The 18,086-nt window shown below is 42.3% G+C and overlaps 1 protein-coding gene across 6 annotated transcripts in view; it reads right to left on the bottom strand.

Moving 5' to 3' along the window:
• Positions 1 to 10,392, bottom strand: part of MCM6 (minichromosome maintenance complex component 6) — a 54,375-nt gene extending 43,983 nt beyond the window's left edge. For 5 of the 6 annotated variants that reach the window (XR_014830557.1, XR_014830554.1, XR_014830555.1 and 2 more), the window contains exons 1-4: positions 10,210 to 10,392; positions 5,431 to 5,577; positions 3,067 to 3,177; positions 1,825 to 2,074 (exon numbers count right to left, since the gene is read on the bottom strand). Coding sequence is in view for 1 of the 6 variants with exons in the window: in XM_021075844.2 (XP_020931503.1) it covers positions 1,825 to 2,074; positions 3,067 to 3,177; positions 5,431 to 5,577; positions 10,210 to 10,316 (615 nt within the window). In the remaining 5 variants the exon portion in view is untranslated. Of the gene's footprint in view, positions 1 to 1,824; positions 2,075 to 3,066; positions 3,178 to 5,430; positions 6,461 to 9,392 lie in introns of all 6 variants that reach the window. The other variant, XM_085001336.1, reaches the window with a different exon arrangement.
• Between the last annotated feature and the right edge of the window lie 7,694 nt (positions 10,393 to 18,086).

Below are 18,086 nucleotides of genomic sequence, written 5' to 3'. Positions count from 1 at the left end.
TGTCATGGCACAGTGGTTAATGAATCTGACTAGGAACCATGAGGTTGTGGGTTTGATCCCTGGCCTTGCTCAGTGGGTCAAGGATCTGGCGTTGCCATGAGTGGTGGTATAGGTCACAGACACGGCTTGGATCCTGCGTTGCTGTGGCTCTGGTGTAGGCCAGTGGCTACAGCTCCAATTAGACCCCTGGCCTGGGAACCTCCATATGCCATGGGAGCAGCCCTAGGGGAAAAAAAAAAAAAAAAAAAAAAAATCTCTACCATAAAAGTCCTTTCAGTTTGCTAAGAGATTACAACTATTAAAAACTTCAACTTCACTTTTACTCTCATTAAGAAATACTTCTTTCTCTTTGTTCAAACTGACTTTAAGTATCTGTTCTGTATTCCATCTTCCTCTAAACTGTCAGGGAAATTTTATGAAAAACTTCACATCTATTATACTCTCCACCTCAAAACAACTGTTAACATTTCCTAAAACGCACACATACTTTTACTGTAGTATTTGAAAGAAGCTGCAAAACTCAAGATACTTCGTCCCCAAATATTTTAGCATCCATTTCCTAGGAATACTATCAGTCCCACCAAGAGAATTAAATAGTCTTCGATTATCTAATTCATCTTCAAATTTCCCCAATTGCCAAGAATGTCCTTTATTACAGCTGTTTTTTCCCCAAACCAAGACCCAATCTAGATTCATACATTGTATTTGGTTGTTATATCATGTCCTTTCAAATAAAGCATCCCTAACCCAAAGTGACTGGTAGAGTATATGCTTCTAATAAACCAAGTATCATAAGTAAGTAAGAACAAAAAACTGAATTTAATACAAGTTACTGGAGTTCCGGTTATGGCTCAGTGGTAATGAACCCGACTAGCAGTATCCATGAAGATTTGGGTTCCATCCCTGGCCTCATTCAGTGGGTTAAGTATCTGGCATTGCTGTGGTATAGGCGGGCAGCTGCAGGTCTGATTAGACCCCTAGTCTGGGAACTTCCATATGCCCTAAAAGGACAAAAAAAAATTACTTTAGTTTGCTACTCATTCTCCCAGTGCTTGAGGTACTGAAACTTTTCTTTCCTTTTTGCATATTCCAGAGTTAGTAAGTACTAAAGGACTTAGCACCTTCATTCTTACTGCTATCATCCAACTCTGCCCAAGTAACTACAACTGCCTATTAGTCTTTTGTTAAATACTACTGATGACTATCCCATTAGTCTTCCTTTAACAAAGAAAAATTCACATTCCCTGAAATTATATTCCCCTTGCTTATCAAGATTAAATCCAAATTTCTCAATCTGAGATTTAAGACTCCAAGTACCCCTATGCCTCATACCAAATCATGCCTCTATGCCTCTCAGATGATTTCCAATTTGGTTCCTCTAATTAATTAATTAATTAATTAATTTCTCTACTTTAATCATGATAAATCCTCACTGCTATTGACAAGCATGTCCATTTTCACCTATCCTTTTATTTATGCCTTCTTCCCTTCTAACCACCAACTCAAGTCTTATATCAACTAGTCTCTTATTTCTTCAGTTTTCTTAACTCTAGCTCATAGTAACAGTAACAATGGTTACTATTTATTCTTTGACATGTACATTCTGTCTGAAAGAGCTTCTAATCCAAGTTATTAAAGATTAAAACACATGTACTGATATTGAAGTGTGCGTTACAAAAGCTTAAATCTGTAGTTATAATCGACAATGCTTCACTTAAATAAAAACTGAGATTAACATTGCCTAAGTAAGCTTATGAGAATAATTACAAGCGCCTAAAAGTGAATTATTAGCATAGGCTGAATCAGACTTAAACATCTAAATACCTTTTGAAAATCAACAAATCTTGATTTATTTGTATCTAGCAGGAATCTCTTTCTATTGGCACAAACTGGATTTCGGCAGATGTTTGGCTGTGTGTACTTGAACTGCTGTTCTACGTCCCTGATCACTGTTTGACAGTCCAAGCACAGGAAAGTTCCGCTCACAAGCTCTGGGTGAACCGGGTGAGTCCGTACTACCTGCCCACTGATGCGAGTGAGCAAACCAATTCTAGATGAGTTAAGTTCTCGAATTCTGTTTAAAGACAGATATTGCATTAGTAAATACTCATTTCCAAACTATGACAATTTTCTCTTTTAATGAGAGGATATTCGATGCTTAAAACAACAAAGAAATAAGGGACAAGAGATAAGGTATTCACTGGACCATCCCACAAGAATGATTTAGTTAACAGCCCATTCCTCAAGTATAATATACACACAACTACAACAAAATACATAAATGAAGATGTGAAAGACACCAAAGAAATTAAAGAATGTTTTATTTTCACAGTAAAGTTATCATGGGCAAAGTTTTTTTTCTGAACCTGGAAATTCAGAAAACTATTTCACAAACCCATTTTACCTTAAATGATGTGGTAATTTTTTTTCCTTCTTTCTTTTTCCACCACACTGGCAGCATATAAGTTTCCCAGCCAGGGATCAAATCCGAGCCACAACTGTGACCAATGCTGTGACAGCTGCAGCAATGCTGGATCCTTAACTAACTGCACTAGGCTAGGGATCAAAACCTCACCACCTCAGAGACAATGCTGGATTCTTAACCCACTGTGCCACAGTGGGAACTCCACAACTTGGTAATTTCATAATTTCAGTGGTTTAAGTTTTCAAAGTAACCAAGTATCAGCAAACTTATTCTTTATATAACTGCTAAGAGGAAAAACAATTTAAAAGTTTATGCTCTTTAAAGCTCTTGACAAAAATTTCCAAAGACACATTTCTGTGACTGCTCTAAGTCTTCATAATTTTTTACTGAACTAATTTTTCACCTAAAATATCCCTTAAAAGATATCCTAAAATATTACAATCCCCAGAAATTGTTCTACTTACTTCCCATCCCACTTCCCTGGCTATACAGGTATTACAAAATTAAACCTTCTGGATAACTGGTATAACTCTTTATAGATTCAAGACTACAATCTTCTGAGCTTTGACAATTAAGTGATGCCTATTATTTGGAATTTTGTTTTGTTTTTTTAATAATCCTTTCCAAGAAGGGTTTCTTACTTGTGTCTGGTAGGAAGGTCTTGGAATGCAACATAAAAATCCTTGGCCAGGGGAATCTCTTTACGGTCTTTGACAAACGTTTTCAAAGCGCGACATAGGTAAGGGTAAACCCTGAAAAATAAACAAACAAACAAAAAAAATCAACTAACAACTTCAACAGACTAACCAAGTCTCCTTCCCCATCATGCTTCCCAATAGCTGAAACTAAGAAATTTTATCTGGTTAAACCAAGCTTTAGAATTTAACTCTGCAGGACATTTCTATGATCTGGTCTGGGTTTAGAAGCTTCTTCAATCCTCTATTTCACAACAAATACATCTAAGAAAATACAAATCCAGGAGTTCCCGTCGTGGCGCAGTGGTTAACGAATCCGACTAGGAACCATGAGGTTGCGGGTTCGGTCCCTGCCCTTGCTCAGTGGGTTAACGATCCGGCGTTGCCGTGAGCTGTGGTGTAGATTGCAGACGCGGCTCGGATCCCACGTTGCTGTGGCTCTGGTGTAGGCCGGTGGCTACAGCTCCGATTCAACCCCTAGCCTGGGAACCTCCATATGCCGTGGGAGCGGCCCAAGAAATAGCAACAACAACAACAAAAAAAGACAAAAAGACAAAAAAAAAAAAAAAAAAAAAAAAGAAAATACAAATCCAAAGATAAAATGCTGTTCCTGAATATCTATTATCTTTAAATAATCATTTAGTGCGTACACTGCAAGCCACACCTCTGACTCTACCTGCCACCTGAGCATTTTATTACCTAGCAAGGCAGACTCCTTGCTACCTATTTGGTGTCTTTTGTGCTTCCATACAAATTTAAAAATCTTCATGGAGTTCCCGTCATGGCACAGCCAAAATGAATCCGAATAGGAACCATGAGGTTTCAGGTTCGATCGCTGGCCTCGCTCAGTAGGTTAAGGATCTTTCGTTGCCGGGAGCTGTGGTGTAGGTCGCAGACATGGCTCAGATCTGGTGTTGCTGTGGCTGCAGCGTAGGCTGGCAGCTGTAGCTCTGATTAGACCCCTAGCCTGGGAACCTCCATAGGCCATGGGTACGGCCCTAAAAAGACAGAAAACGGAAAACAAAACAAAACGTTAAAAAATTTTCAAGATATATTTTGTTCTTGGATTGAAAGAATCAATAGTTAAAATGATTATATTACCCAAGGCAACCTATAGACTCAATGCAAACTCTATCAAATTACCAATGGCTTTTTTTCACAGAAATGTGATTTAAGTTCCCAATAGCTGTGGCAGCTTGGTTTAAGCAGCAGGATCTGGAAATCCTCTGAAAAATGAGCTGCTTTCAGGAGACAGAACTGCTGTATGGTCTGTACATGAGGTATGGGCACAGGTGTTTCCACCATCAGCCCTGATTTTCCACCTCTACTCATTGGTCAATACAACTTTTCTTGCTACATACTTTCACAATAAACTGCCTAGTATCCCTCCAACCATTTCTATGCCTAGAAACACTGAGCTAAATCCTCCCTTTCCCAGTTCACCAGGTAAAAGAACAGAATTATGTCTCTTTAATCCTGGGTCTTCATTTCTCTTTAACTGTCAACAGTGTTTATTTTAACCTGATTTTATTTATAAAGATTGTCACATTTATTTAATCCAAATGCAGAGAAAGATTAGTGTAGAAAGATGTTTCTTATTTTATATAGCAATTAAAAGCAGAACAAAAGCCTAAATTATTAAACATAACAACTAATTTCTGCCAAAAAAATTACCACTCAGCTTTGAAAATGTTTCAAGGGATTTATACATATTATGACATGGGGAAGAGTGAGACGGAATGGATTAAATGAATGATATAGCAATAGCACTGAATGCCTGACACAAAGTAAGCAAGCTTCTTAACACGGTAAAACTATATAGAAAGCACAGGTTTTCAACATTTGCATGTGAAAAATATTTAACTCCACAAAGCCCTAAGTTAGTTCAGAGCAGCCCAAAAATGACCACTGGCTGTATCAAAGGAACTCTGTGATAGCTGCCCCTTTTGCCTCACAAATGAACACTTCCACACCAAGAAGAGCTGGTTTCCCAGGCTCCATGTCTATTTAAAGTAAAGATTTCAGAGTTCCCATTGTGGCGCAGTGGAAATGAATCTAACTAGGAACCATGAGGTTGTGGGTTCGATCCCTGCCCTTGCTCAGCAGGTTAAGGATCCGGCATTGCTGTGAGCTGTGGTGTAGGTCACAGACACGGCTGAGTTGCTGTGGCTCTGGAGCAGGCTGGCGGATACAGCTCCGATTTGACCCCTAGCCTTGGAACCTCCACATGCCGCTGTGAGGCCCTAAAAGACAAAAAGACAAAAAAAAAAAAAAAAAAAAAAAAAAAAAAAAAAGATTAATACACTCTACCTATAGAACTCCTCTTGAATAGTGGTAGAAAGTTGCTGGTTAAATTGCTCCAGGTCCACAAAACTCACAACCAATGTGTTTCTCTCAGGACGAATTAGTTCCTCAGCTAACTGCAAGTACTTAATTTCTCCATCGCTGTTCTGGAATCTGCGGATACATGCAAGTCATAGTAAACTGAAGAATTAGTAAAAATAAGAATCTGAATGCCTGATAATTCAGTGTAGGTTAAAGATTAACAGCTTTATGATCAGACAAGCCCATTTTAATAGTTGTATAACTGGGGACAGTTTACGTACCCTCTCTAAACCCATCCTTCTTTTTGAAAAATAACAATGGTAAAAAAAGATTAGAACATCATCTTAAAAGACTATTGTGAAGATTAAATGAGAAAATGCCTGTCAAATGTTTTGTCCAAAGCTCGAAACACAGGAAAACATCTTCCGACCTTAATTGTACATAACATAAATAAGCAGTTAGCATCTGTTGATTAGAAAATTTTAAATCAAGAAATTCAAGTTAAAATCCAAAGATTTAATTTCTAAAGGGAAAACTGACAGATTAGTTATTGATTTAAGAACCAGAACAAAAACAAATACACAGAAATGAGGTGCTTCAGTGCCCAAGACCCCAGGAAAACCAAAACATACATACAAAGTAAAGCTGCTTTTTTCCAAAACATCATACAAATATATTTGCTTTTTGTTCTTTGAACATAACCATGCAGATTAGGTTCTGAGGAAAAATCAAATATCTCCCTCAAATACAGCGTGTTCTAACTCTGTTAATTACTTAATAAATATCATCTATCTGCGAAGTACTATGCCAGAGATACCATAAGCTGGAAATGACAGTGTTGCTCCTCTCCTATGGTTGACAATCTCACAGGAGACATTACTACTAAGGAGAGGGAAAAGACATTTAAATGTCCATGACAAATAAACAAAATGCAGTATACACATATAATGGAATATTATTCAATCTTGCTTTTTTTTTTTAAGGGCCACACCCACGGCATGTGGAAGTTCCCAGGCTAGGGGTCTAATTGGAGCTGTAGCTGCTGGCCTACACCACAGCTCACAGCAATACCAGATCTTTAACCCAGAGTGAGGCCAGGGATCGAACCCACATCCTTGTGGATACCAGCTGGGTTCATTACTGCTGAGCCATGACAGGAACTCCCTCTTCAATGGTAAAACAATATTTTCTGCAATGCCCCAATATAGGTGAACCTTGAAGACAAGGTGCTAAAAGCCAATTACAGAAAGAAATATTGCATGATTTTACTTACATGAAGTATCCAAAACAGTTAACAGAATCAAAAAATGGAATGGGTAGTTGGAGGAAGAGGAAAATATGGAAGTAATAATTAACAGGCATAAACTTTCAGTCAAGCAAGAGGAATAAGGTCTAACAGATCTACTGTACAACAATAGCGTACAGTTATAAATTTGTTAAGCAGGTAGACTCAGGTTAAATGTTCTTTCTACAATAAAATTTAAGAAGAAAAAAAAAGGAAGTGGTCCAAGAAATGTGTCAGGGGAATAAAAACTAATTTTGCTTAACAGGAACATCTAGAAAGGCCTCATGCAAATAAAAGGCAGCACTGGAATTCTGCCTTGAAACACTTTTAAAATTTGAAAGAAAAATGAGTGTGGACAGACTGGTTAAAATCAGAAAAGGTATGGGAGGAGCGTCGATGATGACAGAATGGCTGTGGAAGATGAAACTACAAAGAGCAGCTGTAAAGACCCTGGAGTTCCCATCCTGGTGCAGCGGAAGCGAATCCGACTAGGAACCATGAGGTTATGGGTTCGATCCCTGGCCTTGCTCAGTGAATTAAGGATCTGGTGTTGCTGTGGCTGTGGTGTACGCCAGCAGCTGTAACTCCAATTGGATCCCTAACCTGGGATACTATAGGTAGGACCTTTAACCACATGCTATAGGTACGGCCTTTAAAAAAAAAAAAAAACAAGAAACAGGAGTTCCTGTCATGGCACGGTGGTTAATGAATCTGACTAGGAACCATGAGGTTGCGGGTTCGATCCCCGGCCTCGCTCAGTGGGCTGAGGATCCAGTGTTGCCATGAGCTATGGTGTAGGTTCCAGATGCAGCCCAGATCTGGCGTTGCTGTGGCTCTGGCATAGGCCAGCGGTAACAGCTCCGATTAGACCCCTAGCTTGGAAACCTCCATGTGCCTCGAATGCGGCCTTAAAAATTCAAAAATAAAATAAAATAAAAAAAGAAACAAAACAAAAAAAGCAGCTGTGAAGAATGCGGACTTTTTTCCATAAGCAATGCCAAATCAAAGTTGGTATTCTGAAAGGGAACTAACATTTTCGCCCCAACAAATACAGGGATTATTTGTCTTGCTCATCATTATGCCCAGCAGTTAACTAACTGCATGGCAAACTGCAAGGAAGTGAAGACAACTACATTATTTGTTGAAATCAAACGTTAATTAAGAACCTTTGTAAGGTGGTGTGGTGGCTATGTGGGATTAGGAATGGGATGTACATTCACATGAAATGGCTGACAAGTAAAGATTATTACCAGGGATAATGGAAAATGGCACCTTGGGAACATAATATTTGCACTGCCTAAAAGTTTAATAGGGTTTTACAAAAGGGGTATGAATATTTAGCTGGGTTTTGAAGGATAAATAGCTGTCAGGCAGAGAGTAACATCACCAAAGGTAGGGAAATATAAGCTAAAGTATGGTTTTAAGTATATAAGAATTTCATAAAACAGCAGAATTTTTCACAATAGTAAAAGCATGGAAACCCATATCTATATGGATAGATGAAGAGACAAAATGTGGCATATACATACAATACTATTCACCCTTAAAAAGAAAATTCTGGCACACGCTACATGTATGAACCTTGAAGACATTATGCTAGACCAAAAAAAAAAAAAAAAAAAGGAGTTCCCCTCGTGGCACAGTGGTTAATGAATTCGACTAGGAACCATGAGGTTGCGGGTTCGGTCCCTGCCCTTGCTCAGTGGGTTGAGGATCCGGCATTGCCGTGAGCTGTGGTGTAGGTTGCAGACGCGGCTCGGATCCTGCATTGCTGTGGCTCTGGTGTAGGCCGGTGGCTACAGCTCCGATTGGACCCCTAGCCTGGGAATCTCCATATGCCATGGGAGCGGCCCAAGACCAAGAAATAGCAAAAAGACAAAAAAAAAAAAAAGACATTATGCTAAGTGAAGTAAGCTGGTCACAAAAGGACAAATATTGTATGACCCCAAGTTTGAGGTACCTAGAGTTGTCAAATTCATAGACTGGGTGAAATGATGAGTTACTGTTTAGTGGGTGCAGAGTTTCAGTTTGGGAAGAAGAAAAGGAGATGAATGGTGGTGATGGTTGTTTAACAAGGTAAATTACTTAAGTGCCACTGAACTATACATTTACAGAAGGTTGAAAAGGTAAATTTTAGATCACATGTATTTTACCACAATCAAAAAAAAAAAATTTCCTGCCATGTTAATGAGCCTTAAAGACACTGAACTCATTAGGGTCCCTGAATATGGCTACAAGAAATTTTAATGATGGGAAGCATTTTCCTAAGATATGATATAGTTTTTTTAAAGCTTCACTATACCTAGTGCTAACAACTTAGTGGAATTTCTAAATATTAGTAAAACCACATGATATTTTTTTAGGACTATGACAAAGAGTCTCGGGCCAAGGATGTCATCGATGAGTAGTTCCAATGCAAAAAATGATCAAATTTTAAAACTGAATTCTTGGAGTTTCCATGTGGCACAGGGGAAATGAATCTGGCTAGGAACCATGAGGTTATGTGTTCCATCCATGGCCTGGCTCAGTAAGTTAAGAATCCAGCATTGCTGTGAGCTGCCGATGTAGGTTGCAGAAGGGGCTCTGATCTGATATTGCTGTGCCCTACGCCAGTGGCTACAGCTCCGATTCGACCCCTAGCCTGGGAACCTCCATATGCCACAGGTGCGGCCCTAAAAAGCAAAAAAAAAAAAAAAAGATTCTTAAAAAATAATTTTCTAAGACATTCCAAAGTGCTTCTATTTCTCCTGGAGCTAGTGGGGTTCTTCCTCAAGGAGAGCCATGATATATCTGCACTAAGAAAAGTAGCAGATGGCAGTGGCTGTAAGCCAGGGCGAGGGGGTCTGAGATGCCTGGGGCCTAAAAAAGGTAACAGAAAAAAAAAAAAAAAAAGTAAGGCTTAAGGGATTGGAAGGAAAGGAAGAGATGGACGGGTGCGTTCAACGACATAAGCATCGCAGGGCGGCCCCTCGTAACATCTGTCAACCAAACAGGTCACCGCTACTTTGATCTGCACAAGCTCCAGGGCTGCCAGGCCCGCGGCGGACCCCAGCCAAGCTCCCGCTAGGATTCCGAGGACACTTCGGCCTCCCACACCACCCAGCCGACGTGCGGCCTAACCGCTAAGTTACGCATCCCCACCCAGCCTCAATGTCCGCACCGGGAACCCGGGGCTAGGCAACCACTAGCCTTTCAGTCTGTGAGGACTGAATGGTGGGCCTAACGCGCTCGGTACCGGGCACTGCGCACCGCTCGAGTTTGAGAAAGGGCTCCAGATGCATTTCACCCGCTGGAAACCAGCCCTGCTCGGCCCGACCCAGGCTCCTTCCAGCAGCCCAGCTAAGCCTCCCGTGGGCCGCTCTCCCCGGCGCGCAACCCCTCATTTCCAGAACACTCGCGGCCCCCACAGCGCCCGGGCTCCGGAAGCCGGGAGGAGCCTGAGGTGAAGGTCCGCGAGGAAGGGGCGCTCGCCGACTTACTCCTCCAAGAAATCTAGGAACAATTTCTGGCACTTTTCGGCCACCTCGTCGCGGACTTCTAAGTGCTGGCTGCCGGCGCTCGGTTCCGCTGCCGCCGCGAGGTCCATGGCTGCCGAGCGCTGAGGAGCCGCCGGCGCCACGCTCGATCGCCAAGAGTAGCTTCTCCCTAGACGATGCCGCTTTGCGCGCGCCGCCTCCGCCCCGCCCCCTCGTCCCCCGTTGGAAAGGCCGGAGCCAATCGTGGCGCAGGAGCTCAGAGATTTCGCGCCAAGCCTGCCCAATGAGCGCGGCTCTTCCCTTTGCCCCGCCCATGTAGCAGAGATTTCGCGCCAAATGCAAAGACCTGAGTAAGCCGGGAAATCTGCCTTTGCGCCTGCGCAGTTTGGCTGCTAGGAGCCGGTTTAGAGATAGGTTGTTTGTTCAAGTGGTTTTTCAAATGTTCAGATCATCTCACTGAGAGCAATTGAGCGGAAGGCGTAAGACCTTAAGGAAAAGGAAAATGAAGATTCAGTCCTGTTTGAGACCTCCAGCTTGAGTCTAACTGGAGGAAATAAACCGTAAACCACCGGATAAAACCTCGTGGAAGAGTTAAAAGAGAGGAATAAGCAGTACTGGCGCGGGGAGGGGAGAGGAAGGATTTGGCAGTTATTCTGGCTGGAGCTGACTGGGAAAAATCATAGAATCGTTGACATTATTGGTTAATTCCTCTCTCAAATGCACTGTAGACTTGCGTCCTCCTGATTTTACTTACCCCCCTCTTTGGCCATACTTCCCCGACCTCGTTTCATTTGATTTTCTCTTATCTCTTTCAGCCATTCCTGGTTACCCTCTGCAGGCAGCTATTTAGGGAATCCATTAAATGTTATGGTCCCAGAGCCCTCCTTTCCCATAAAGGAGCTTTCTTAAGCAACCCCTTAATTTCCATGCTTTCAATTCACTAAAAGTCTGGATGCTGATGGCTTCTGAATGTGTACCACCAACCAGTTCTCTTTCCTGGGCCTCCAAGAGATTAAGAGAAACCTGGACCTATTCCATTTTTCAGACTTGCAAGCACATTTAAAAGAAATTATTTTTTTAAATGCCAAACAGGGTGACAAAAGCTATGCTAACTCTTTTAACACACACACATATACACAAACACACTATTCACAGGAGTTTCCTGGTGGCCTAGTGGTTAAGGGTTCATTCAGCATTGTCACCAATGTGGCTTAGGTTTGATCCCTTACCAGGAACTTCCGCATGCCTCAGGCACAACCAAAACAAACAAACAAACAAAAAAAACAGGAGGTCACGTTGTGGTGCAAAAGAAATGAATCCCATTAGGAACCATGAGGATAAAGGTTCAATCCCTGGCCTCGCTCAGTGGGTTAAGGACCCGGCATTGCCGTGAGCTGTGGTGTAGGTCGCAGACTTGGCCTGGATCCCATGTTGCTGTGGCTCTGGTGTAGGCTGGCAGCTGTAGCTCCCATTAGACCCCTAGCCTGGGAAACTCCATATGCCACGAGAGCGGCCCAAGAAATAGCAAAAAAAGACAAAAAAAGACAAAAAAAAAAAAAAAAAAAAGGCAGAGTTTCATACTGACTTGCAGCCATGCCTGCTGAGAAATTTGGGACTTGCTCTTCTCAGCCTTCCACACCTCATTGGGCCTCCTTTCTCCCTTTAAATATGCATCTCTGGACCAGATTAGTGGATGAGGTCTCCAAGCAAGGGTTGTGGAGGTACCTTCCATAGAAGAGGAGAATGAGTTATGAAACATCTCTGTGTTATATTCCACAGAGTTCATGCCTCCATGTGTATGTGGGCCTGAGCCTGCTCTCCTTAGAAAGGCTTCCTTGGAGTTCCTGTTGTGGCGCAGTGGTTAACGAATCCGACTAGGAACCGTGAGGTTGCAGGTTCGATCCCTGGCCTTGCTCAGTGGGTTGGGGATCGGCGTTGCCGTGAGCTGTGGTGTAGGTTGCAGACACGGCTTGGATCCCGAGTTGCTGTGGCTTTGGCGTAGGCCGGCAGCTATGGCTCCAATTCAACCCCTAGCCTGGGAACCTCCATATGCCGCAGGAGCGGCCCTAGAAATGGCAAAAAGACCAAAAAAAAAAAAAGAAAAGAAAAAGAAAAAACAAAGAAAGAAAGAAAGGTTTCCTTGCAAGATTGGCTTTTGGCTGGCATTTGGGAACTTGACTGATATGATACTTTCTCTAAATGATAAGGATGGCTCACTGTGCCTAAAAGGTTTTTACAAACAATGTGGTTGATGCTGAACATCTTCTGAGAGACTGGAATCTTGACATGTGCTAGGTAGAGGGTGCATATGTGACCAGCCCCCAGTAACAATTCTGGGCTTCTCTAATGAGCTTTCCTGGCAGATACTATGACATGTGTGTTGTCACACTTTGGTGCTAGGGAGGAATTTAGTGCATTCTGTATGACTCCATATAGAGAGGACTCCAGGAAGCTTGTGCCTGGTCTCCTCTGGACTTTGCCCTCTATGCCTTTTCCTTTTTTTTTTTATTTTATTGTCTATCCTTTTGCTGGAATAAATCATAGTTGTAAAAGTTGTAAGTATGATTAGATGCTGAGTCCTGGACTCTTCCAACCAAATCACTGAACCTGAGGATGGCTTTGAAGACCTCCAACACAAAATAGATATTTTTTAACCTTAAGAATAGAGAATTTTGGAGTTTCTGTCGTGGCGCAGAGGTTAGCGAATCTGACTAGGAACCATGAGGTTGCGGGTTCTGTCCCTGCCCTTGATCAGTGGGTTAAGAATCCGGCGTTGCTGTGAGCTGTGGTGTAGGTCGCAGATGCGGCTCAGATCCGGAGTTGCTGTGGCTCTGGCGTAGGCTGGCAGCTACAGCTCCGATTAGACCCCTAGCTTGGGAACCTCCATATGCCTCGGGAGCGGCTCAAGAAATGGCAAAAAGACAAAAAATAAATAAATAAATAAAGAGTAGAGAATTTCAAACATACATAAATGCAGACAGAATAGTATTATGAACTTCCATTATATAGCCCCAATAACCAACAACTGGTGGCCAGTCCAGTCCCAACCATGCACCCCATCTGTTTTTCCCACTCCATTATGATTATCTTGAAAATTTTATTTTAGAATAATATCTTAGAGTAGTCCTGCAAAAGGTGGTACAGAGTTATTGTATATTTTTGTGCCCCTTTTTCCCTGTTGAGAACATCTTATATTACCGTAGTACTTTGTCACAGCTAAAGAACCAACTTGGGTACTTTGGTAACCAACTTTTGGTAAACTCTATACTTTGTTTGGATTTCACTAGTTTTCCCCTAATGTCCTTTTCCTCTTCCAGGATTTCACTCAGGCTACCACGTTACCCTAAGTTGCTCTGTCTCCTTACTCTTTTCTGGTCTGTGACAGTTTCTCAGACTTTTCTTGGTTTTGATGACATTGATAGTTTTCAGGCATACTGCTCAGGTAATTTGCAAAGAAAACTTCAATTGGGATTTGTCTGATATTTTTCTCATGTTCAGATTCCAGTTAAGAGGTTTTGGGAGGGAGACCACAAAAGTAAGGTACAATTCTCACCACTCCCTTATGATTTTGAAGCAAATCCTAGATGTACCATATCAAATGTAGATATTTCAGAATAAATCTCTAGGAGTTCCTGTCGTGGCGCAGTGATTAACGAATCCAACTAGGAACCATGAGGTTGTGGGTTCGATTCCTGCCCTTGCTCAGTGGGTTAAGGAGCTGGCATTGCCGTGAGCTGTGGTGTAGGTTGCAGATGTGGCTCGGATCCCGCGTTGCTGTGGCTCTGGCATAGGCTGGCAGCTACAGCTCTGATTAGACCCCCTAGCCTGGGAACATCCATATGCCGTGGGAGTGGCCCAAGAAATGGCAAAAAGACAAAAAAAAAAAAAAAATCTCTGAAAGATAAGGGCTCTTTTTCCTGAGATATATCTTTAGCTGGACTGCAGCAGTAAGAGTTGAGGATGCTGATCCTTTTAAAGCTTACTGTAGTGTTTTCCTGGATTACCAACACTTCAACTTTTTTTTTTTTTTTTTTTTTTTTTTTTTGTCTTTTTGCTATTTCTTTGGGCCGCTCCCACGGCATATGGAGGTTCCCAGGCTAGAGGGTCTAATCAGAGCTATAGCCACTGGCCTATGCCAGAGCCACAGCAACACAGGATCGGAGCCAAGTCTGCAACCTACACCACAGCTCACGGCAACGCCGGATCCTTAACCCACTGAGCAAGGGCAGGGACCGAACCCGCAACCTCATGGTTCCTAGATGGATTCGTTAACCACTGCGCCACGATGGGAACTCCTCAACTTATTTTAAATAAAACCAGCAGGTTAAAATTTTACATGGTTTAAGTGGTGTACAATATTCAATAAGATATTTGCCAAATCACATAATGAAATATTTTTGTCCATATAAAGTCACTCCTCATCAAAGAAAATATTTAATATATATAGCCTCTTATTAGCAAAATCAGAAAACTATATGTTAGCTGCTGACCTATGTAGGGCTGATTTGGTGAAACTCCCATTTCCAGAGACCCAGAAACCCCTTGCCCATGAGGCCTATGTGTCCATTATGATTAGACCTGTCTCTTTGCTAGTCCCACCTCCTCCGTGAGGCTTTCTGGCCTCTCCACCTATGGTTTTCTCTTCTTTCTCTGACCTCTGGAAACATTCCATCTCCCAGTTGGCACATGTTGTTTTCTGCCTTGATTAGATTGGTTTTCTTTTCAGGCTATTATCTTTTGGCTTGATAGCAAAGATTATTATTGACTGACTAAAACTGAGAATTTGGGGAGACTTAACAGCTTCTAAGAAACTAACAGGCACTATTTATTTTTTATTTTTTTGCTTTTTAGGACTGCACCTGCAGCATATGGAGGTTCCCAGGCTAGGGGTCTGATTGGAGCTGTACCCACCAGCCTACACCACAGCCACAGCAACTTAGGGTCTGAGCCACGTCTGCGACCTACACCACAGCTCATGGCAATGCTGCTGGATTCTTAACCCACTGATCAGGGCCAGGGATCCAACCAGCGTCCTCATAGATACTAGTTGGGTTAGTTACCACTGAGCCAAGACGGGAACTCCAGCTTTCTTTCTTTTTTTTTTTTTTTTTTTTTTTCCTTTTCATTTTTGACTACCCCATGGCATATGGAGCTCCTGGGCCAGGAGTCAGATCTGAACTACAGTTGCGACCTATGCCAAATCTGCAGCAATGCCGGATCCTTAACTCATGGTGCCTGGATGGGAATCAAACTCATATCCCAGTACTCCCAAGACATCATCGATCCCACTGCACCACAGCGGGAGCTTCTAAAAGACAGGCATTCTTTCTTTTTTTTTTTTTTTTTTTGTCTTTTTGGCTTTTTTGTTGTTGTTGTTGTTGTTGTTGCTATTTCTTGGGCCGCTCCCACGGCATATGGAGGTTCCCAGGCTAGGGGTCGAATCGGAGCTGTAGCCACCGGCCTACGCCAGAGCCACAGCAACGCGGGATCCGAGCTGCGTCTGCAACCTACACCACAGCTCATGGTAACGCCGGATCGTTAACCCACTGAGCAAGGGCAGGGACCGAACCCGCAACCTCATGGTTCCTAGTCGGATTCGTTAACCACTGCGCCACGACGGGAACTCCCTTTTTTTGTCTTTTTAGGGTCGTATCCAGGCACATGGAGATTCCCAGGCTATGGGTCCAATCGAAGCTGTAGCTGCCAGCCTACACCACAACCACAGAAACGCAAGCTCTGAGCTACATTTGCGACCTACACCACAGCTCACAGCAACACCAGATCCTTAACTCACTGAGTGAAGCCAGGGTTCGAATCTGCGTCCTCATGGATACTAATCAGATTCGTTTCTGCTGAGCCACAATGGGAACTCCGAAGACAAGCGTTCTTTTATATATATAAATATTATTGAACTTTATGTACAAAATCATTTGATTTCAAATAAACATTTAATGTAAAAACAAACGTTCTTTTAAACTGAATTTTTTTTTTTACATCTACTGTACCATTCAAATCCTTTATCATCTTACATGATTTCTTCAAAATCTCTTATCAAGGGTACATACAGAAAAACATTTTTTTAATAAATAGAAACAAAAGGACTTTTTTCAGCTTTTATTATAAGATGACATAAAAAGTTTACTCAGGAGTTCCCGTCGTGGCGCAGTGGTTAACGAATCCGACTAGGAACCATGAGGTTGCGGGTTCGGTCCCTGCCCTTGCTCAGTGGGTTAACGATCTGGCGTTGCCGTGAGCTGTGGTGTAGGTTGCAGACGCAGCTCGGATCCCGCGTTGCTGTGGCTCTGGCGTAGGCCGGTGGCTACAGCTCCGATTCAACCCCTAGCCTGGGAACCTCCATATGCCGCGGGAGCGGCCCAAGAAATAGCAACAATAACAACAACAACAACAAAAAAGACAAAAGACAAAAAAAAAAAAAAAAGTTTACTCAACAGAAGTAATTTCATTACATTTGGGGGAGGGAATCACCAACCTTTTGTGCAAACAATGCTAGCATTCTTTTAAGAATTAAGAGCATCACTGCTTAAGAAATGACATAAGCAATAATTCTACACCTACATCTCCCCTAAAATAATCTATTTTTTTCTTTTTTTACATATGCGCACAGCAAATTAAAGCCTGAGAGAAAAGCTCGAAATCCACTATCCAGAGGCATAAACGGAGTTTACTGGAACTCATCATTTGGAGAGCTTACTAATCAGGGAGTCTGTAATGAAAGCTGTAGTTTCCCTCTCTCCTGTTTTTTAAACACAAAAATCAATGACTAAGAACTTAATATTGGATGACAAATCACATCCACACCATTAGTTAAATAGCCTCACAGTTAAACACATCTTAAAGACCAACCAAATCAGTATTTACATTTTATAAATTTCTGGACACCATTTCTGCCTGCCTACACCACAACCACAGAAACGCAAACTCCGAGCCATGTTTTCGACCTACACCACAGCTCACAGCAACACCGGATCCTTAACCCACTGAGTGGAGCCAGGGTTTGAACCTGCGTCCTCACAGATACTAATCAGATTCGTTTCCGCTGAGCCACAATGGGAACTCTGAAGATAAGGATTCTTTAAAAAAAAAAAAATTACAGGTAGTTCCTGTTGTGGCTCAGGAGAAATGAACCTGACTAGTATCCATGAGGATTCAGGTTCAATCCCTGGCCTTGCTCAGTGGGTTACGGATCCGGTGTTGCCGTGAGCTGTGGTGTAGGTCACAGATGTGGCTTAGATCTGGCGTTGCTGTGGTGTAGGCTGGCAGCTGCAGCTGAGATTCCACCCCTAGCCTGGGAATTTCCATATGCTGCACATGCCGCCCCAAAAAAAGGCAACCTCTCCCCACAAAACCAGCCTCTATTAGATGCTCTTATGCACCCCTTCAGAGCCTCACCTGTCTTTCATTCCAGTACCCTGAGGGCTCTGAGCTGCTCTATGGTGTCTTCTGCCCTCTGTGGCCCTGAGGTTTCCCTGTTGTCACCTCTGAGGAATCAGCTCATGCCTCTTAGAAACACCTTGGAGGACAGAGGGAGTCAAGCCCACAGAGAATCTTTGATGGTTGGAAGAGGAAAGTTAGTCAGTGGTTAAACTGTTTCCCCCTATGCAAACTATTATATTTTAGAATGGATAAGCAATGAGCCCCTGCTGTGTATAGCACAGGGAACTATATCTAATCACTTGTGATAGAAAATGATAGAAGATAACATGAGAAAAAGAACATATATATATATGTATTACTGAGTCACTTCGCTGTACAGCAGAAATTGACAGAACATTGTAAATCAACTATAATAAAAATTTTTAATAAATAATTTTTCCCTTAATCAATCCCTTACATATGAGTCTTCAGCTCAGGTTAGATTT

Source organism: Sus scrofa, chromosome 15, assembly GCF_054392235.1.
Source record: "Sus scrofa isolate SSC_HxYL_T2T_F1_AM1 chromosome 15, Sscrofa_HxYL_maternal_Yorkshire_Landrace_v2.0, whole genome shotgun sequence".
Lineage (NCBI taxonomy): Eukaryota > Metazoa > Chordata > Mammalia > Artiodactyla > Suidae > Sus > Sus scrofa.
This window is presented reverse-complemented; position numbering and strand designations above follow the sequence as displayed.